This window comes from Papaver somniferum, chromosome 9, assembly GCF_003573695.1.
Source record: "Papaver somniferum cultivar HN1 chromosome 9, ASM357369v1, whole genome shotgun sequence".
Taxonomy (NCBI): Eukaryota; Viridiplantae; Streptophyta; class Magnoliopsida; order Ranunculales; family Papaveraceae; genus Papaver; species Papaver somniferum.
This window is the reverse complement of record NC_039366.1, coordinates 196295522-196301485: the sequence shown is the minus strand read 5'-3', so window position 1 is coordinate 196301485 and position 5964 is coordinate 196295522. Positions and strand designations below refer to the sequence as shown.

At 35.6% G+C, this 5964-nt stretch overlaps 1 protein-coding gene across 1 annotated transcript; it reads left to right on the top strand.

Moving 5' to 3' along the window:
- The first annotated feature begins 919 nt into the window (after positions 1 to 919).
- Positions 920 to 4751, top strand: LOC113310844 (selT-like protein). Its single transcript, XM_026559644.1, has 4 exons — positions 920 to 1326; positions 1422 to 1489; positions 3835 to 4153; positions 4425 to 4751. The coding sequence occupies exons 1-4, from the start codon at positions 1150 to 1152 to the stop codon at positions 4545 to 4547; spliced, it is 687 nt and encodes a 228-aa protein (XP_026415429.1). The 5' UTR covers positions 920 to 1149; the 3' UTR covers positions 4548 to 4751.
- The last annotated feature ends 1213 nt before the right edge of the window (positions 4752 to 5964 follow it).

The following is a 5964-nucleotide window of genomic DNA, read 5'->3' as shown; positions in this document are numbered from 1 at the left end:
ATTGATATTTTGAAGATTGCTCTTGAGAGGTGGTAAAAAGATCCAGGCTTCTCATCTAAGTGAGTGTAAGTGTTCTGGTTTGCGAGGTTTGCTAGCTTTGTCTATTGCAAAAATATTTCCTCACCTTGATCTTTCATCTAAACGGAAATCAAATAGGCTTATCTGTGAGAGGCAAATTGGTATCAAAAGTCTTCACTTCGGCTGAAGTAACTCTTAGGATGTATAAATGACGTCGACTAAGGGAATCAAGTGCATAGAGCCTTTCGAGGTTCAAGAGACGTAAGGAGCGCGACTGTAACTGAATCACTTGGAGGATGGGCTCGGTCTCAATTACAATCCAGTCAGGCTAGTGTCTGTTGCGGCTTAAAATAGTATGGTGTTCAAATATGGACGAGATCCCGAGGTTTTTCTACTATTGCGGTTTCCTCGTTGACAAAATTCTTGTGTGTGTGATTTTTATTTTTTCCGCATCTTTTGATTGTTCAAAATACTGCATTAGTTCATACTCCATCTTTTGATTGTTCAAAATACTGCATTAGTTCATACTCCTATCAAAGACAGAAAAGTTGGGTGTATTTGGTATCCCATGTGTTTTCAAATATGATAGTAAAATCCTTATACCTGCTGAAATCCAACGCAACGTGCTCATTCCCTAGATATTTGGCTAATGAGAGTTGGGTAGAGATTTCATAATTCTAGCTGGAATTTGTTAGTATTGATTGGACTAGTCATAATCATAAGAAAACACTGTCTCAAAATATTTTAGTTGTATGCAATTTAGTGTTTTTATACGTGTCGATTATGATATATTATTAAAAAATTATCAGTCCTATAAACCACAATAACTCTCTAAAAATCAATTATTTTCGCTTTGTAATTCATGTTAACTCTCTCTAAACTACTCTCGTAAAAATCCCCTTACACATTTATAGATTTACATAGAATCTCCGGGAGCCACCGTAACCTTACCACCACCTTATTCATCTTTCTTATTTAGAAGTTGCCCTTATCGGGCAGTAGTCTTGCCATTAGAACACAACACAAGAATTAATAGGCACAGCGTACCTGATTCAGCACAGCGTCATTCTTCTGTTTTCTTCTTCCTCAACTCTCTCTCTCTCTCTCTCTCTCTTGGGTGTTTGATTAGTAATGGATCGAGTACAATTGATACTGATAGGATTACCACTATTCCTCTTCTGTTCAGATATTCTTAATCTCTTCTCACCACCACCTCCATCTAAACCAGTTCCTGCTAAACCCATTCATCACCAGCACCAACAACAACAATATCCTCCTATTCAGCAAACCCTAGATTTGCCTACTCAGGTTTCTTATCTTAATAAAACTCCTTGTTTTAACTGATTTCTATTTTTGAATTCCGATTTTTGTATTGAATATTTTCCTTGTTTTGAATGCAACAGACAATCGGTGGTGGGGCTGGTTATGGTAATACGATAACCATTAACTTCTGCTCCTCATGTTCTTACAGGTTTTGATTCTTCTTCTTTTGCATGTATAAATTTGATTAGATCTTTCTTTTTCTTTTTTATTTTGACTTTGTGATTTGGTCGAGTTTGGGTGGATTTTGGTTACCTGGCTATTTTGCTGATGAAAATTCATGTTTGTTAGAAGTAATTGAAATTCAGGTCTACTCATTAGAATGAAAAATAGGTTTACAGATGTCTTGAACATGACTTATGAGAACTAGTTTGTGAGGTTATGGTAGTTTAAGTGTATGTGGGTATCTGTTGTTACTTTATTGTCTAAAATTTAGAAGCTTAGTTGTTGGTGATATGACACGATGTTGATCTCGAAGTTAAGAGTATCCAAGAAGGTAGAGATTCTGTAATTCTGATTGGAATTTGTTAGCGTGATTCTTGGTGTTGATTGGACTTGTTGGAATCCAAAACTTGATAAAGGACTGGGTGATGGAGATGATGTTAGTCGAACTCATCATATGTGGTTGCAATTCGCAAATGATGACGGTCAAGAGATCTTTTATTGGTGGATCTTTACTCTTATTCTTGTTTGAATTTGGTTGAAGTGAAATAATATCTTTTAGTCGAACCGAGTACTTGATCAAATATAGTAGAGTTTTCTTCTTTTTTTGCTAGGAAAATTATTTTATTGAGATGTAGAATGAATTACATAGTTTGGTGAATAAAGGGAGGATAATTGTCCAACCATTCACCTGTTAATTGTACCTTCTACTATACTTAGCTGCTTTATCCGCGAAGTCATTGAAATCTCTGCTTAGATATTCAGTTTTTGCGAAAGAAGAAGTACCTAATAAAGCTAAACAATGACTATTGTTTTGTTGAGATAAGAAATTACATTCAGGGCATCACTTCTGAAGCGAACTCTGTTCAGTCCCCTGGAACCGACACATTTCACAGCCTCTAGCATAGCCAAACTTTCTGCCTGCTCAGAGTCACTGCTCACACCTGGGATTACTTTGCAACCTTTATAAGCCCCTGTCAAATCTGTAAGGACAATACCAATGCCAGGAGCCCCTGTCAAATCAGTAAGGACAATACCAGTCATTGGGAAGGATTAACTGTTTCTCATGAAACGCGTTTCTTTCCAGATGCACCATATAGTAGTAATTACTGAGCATTGTTGTTCACTATTAGGATTAGGATCCAACCATTTCCACTAATCCAATCCTTAATGGTGTGAATCTATAAGGACTTGAGGACCAAAAGAGACAGCAGGCCACACTGATTTGGCGAAATCACAATGTAAGAAGATATGCTCAGCAGTTTCAGGGAGGTTGGCATACAGCAAATGTATCCGTGTTAGGTCGGCACCTAGTTGGGAGAATGTTTCCATGCACTTCCAAATTAACAGATGGACTTTAGTCTTTAGGTATGACTGGGGCGTTCGAGAGAGATTTGTAGACATGGTTAAAAGGGAAAATCTGCTCGAGCATTTTTTATCTAGCAGCATCAGAAACCAAACATTTAAAGGTCTGACCGGCATTTGATCAATCTAGTTAATCTGGGCAAGTTTTTAATTTAACAAATGTTTTTGCACTTATTATCGACCATATAGTTTTGTGCATGACAACTAACCATGTAACATATTTTTCATTTAAAGACCACACTGATTTGGCTTGTGATGCTGCTAGATTAAAAATGCTCGAGCAAAGCGCGAGCAAAATATGAGTTGTTGGAATTAGGTAATTCTCCAGCAAGCAACTTATAGGCAGACTTGAAAAAGACCCACTTTTAGTGTATTTCCTGTTTCCAGTTTTTTGTGTCCTTATCTATGAAGTTGGCAACTGTGATGTTTGGATTAGAATATGAAATTCACAGAGGTTGGGAGGAATTGATAATCCAATTGTCAGAAAAAGCTTTAATGTGAGTGCCATTTCTATGTATTATCATATTTAATCCCATGCAGATGTTCTTGCATTCCCAGGTTGAATCTTTGACTTCCTTGTGATGGAAGAGGGTGACAAATTTGAAATACTTGCATTTCAAGATTCCATAAATCCTTTGGAGAGTGAATTAGGTTCCAGGCAGTTTTTACTAACACTGCAGCATTATACTTCTTCAGATTTCTGAAGCCTGGATCACCGTGCATTTTGTGAGTGCAAATTTTATCCCATTGTTCGAGATAAAGACCACTAGGAGAATTGGGGAAACTTTGTTGATAGATTTACTTGTATGAATGATAACTTGCCATTGTGCATACTTTATTTGATCTCATATTTCCATTTATTTCTTTCCGTTTTATTAACTTGCAATCTTTCAAAGTGTCATTGTATGTCTGTTGTTTATGTGCTCATGTTCTCTACTATCTAAAAATATAATACGGTTGATTTGGCAGGGGAAATGCAGTGACAATGGGGAAGATGCTTGAAGCTTCTTTCCCTGGGATCGACGTTATCCTTGAGAATTATCCAGCACCCCTTCCAAAACGTTTGCTTAGCAAAGTGGTGCCAGTATTTCAAGTAGGAGTTATGGGTATTGTTATGGCGGGTGAACAAATTTTCCCACGTCTAGGATTTGTGACACCGCCCGCCTTCTACTTTGCTATGCGCCAAAATAGATTTGGAACCATTGCAACTGCTTGGCTTCTCGGAAATGCTTTGCAATCCTTCTTGCAAAGTTCTGGAGCTTTTGAAGTTCTCATCAATGATGAGTTGGTAAGTGAACTATCTTGTTTGCTATCTGAGATTTTTCGATAAAACAACAGGATATGCTTGTTTGTTCGACTCCATTTTACACTGATTTGTTTTTATGACAACCCGGATAACTAGTACTTGTTCCTTTGGTTAGCATAATAGTCTTACTTGACTTGTATTTTTGATTTCTATACGAGTACTAGTCATGACTTTATCATACTATAATAATATTTTTGTGTCATGAAATGTGATATTGATTTTCCTTTCTCTCATTTGTTTGCTTTGGGTGTAGATTTTCTCAAAATTGAAGGAGAAGAGATTCCCAAGTGAATTTGAGTTGAAAGACATTGTTGGCAAAAAATTATCCAATTCAAGAATTGTCGATGGACGTGGAGCAGGAGTTCTGTGGAGCTGAGAAGTCTTAAAGAAGAGTTTTTGATGTAATAGGTATGCAGGAAAATGCTGAAAGAAAGAAAGAAAGTACTATATTGGTAGACTGATACTGATATATTATTACTCTTACCCATGTTGCAAATCATAGTTTCACAACTCGAATGACAATTATCTCTCTAATCAGATTACTTATTCAACTAACGCAAAACAAAAGTAGTTCCAGATACCCCCTATTTTCCTTTCCCGACGATTCGTAATTCCTTTGGAGTGGACTAGAGTCTGAGTTGGTCATGAGTCTTGCTTTTGAAGTGAAAGATTAGGTTTATTACCTTTGAGCATGTGCTTGTACTGCTGAAAGCTGATAAAGAGTTTTAGGTCCCTTTAATCAAAAGCCACACCCTGTATCAGTAAACCATATTGGTTATCCATCCTTTGGTCAATTTTTACTAGCGATCACATGCCAAGCTAATTTCTTAATGTTGTTCGAGTCAATTTTTACTAGCGATCAATTTTTACCTTTGAGCATGTGCTTGTACTGCTCGTTTGCTTGTTTGGTTCGATTTGGTTGTTTTAGTTGTTTTAGTTTATAGTTTGTTCCACAAAGAGTAGGGGAAATTCTTCTTCGGAACTGTTTTCGATTTGACTTTAATGGTTTTGTTTATCTAATTTCATGTTCAATGGAATTTGAAGTTTCTTCACACTACTATGATACTATATATGATGAATTTGGGATGTTTCAAACAAATTCATAATTGTTCTTCTTGATTTTGATTCTAAGGTTCATGAAATAAGTTAGACATCTCTTATAATCTGATGCTTAACTATATTTCTTATAATAAAATTATCCATTAATACACTGATTTTATTGAAATCGATCTCTACTTCCTCTTGAAACTCAATTTAAAGTAATTCAGGGATTTCTGAAATAATTTTATGTCATGTTTTCGGGCTAACTTCTCACCTAGTTCATGTAACCATTATTGTTGGTTGTAATTTTTATGTAAAAGAGGGACATCAATATATACTTTCGAATGAGCCAACACTCAAGAATTTTGGAAAATTATAAAGATTGTATGGTTTTTAAGTTTGAATTCTTAAAATTGTAGGTTTCTATAACCGTTTTTCTATTTGACATTTCCAGAAAAATTTGACCTTGTTTCTGAATTTATTATTTTTGTTTATAAGTGTAATACTTGTCGTCTCTTATTTTAAGTGATCTAAGAACCAATGCATTTCAATAAAAAATGAAGCATGTGTAATTTTTGAAGCGAAGATTGCTAAATCTGTAGGTTTCTCTGGAGTGTTTTACTGTCTGACTTACCAGCGGGATTTCGACTTGGTTTATGAATTTATTATTTTTTCCCATCAATTTTATGTGAGATTATTTTCTCTTCTTTGAAACAATCCAAGATCTAATGAACTCAGATAAGTAATGAAGC

Bases quoted from the DNA above. Each gene is read 5' to 3' on its own strand.
- LOC113310844 (XM_026559644.1), top strand. From the start codon at position 1,150: ATGGATCGAGTACAATTGATACTGATAGGATTACCACTATTCCTCTTC. The intron at 1,490-3,834 runs GTTTTGATTCTT...TTGATTTGGCAG, and splicing joins TGCTCCTCATGTTCTTACAG to GGGAAATGCAGTGACAATGG. The intron at 4,154-4,424 runs GTAAGTGAACTA...CTTTGGGTGTAG, and splicing joins TTCTCATCAATGATGAGTTG to ATTTTCTCAAAATTGAAGGA.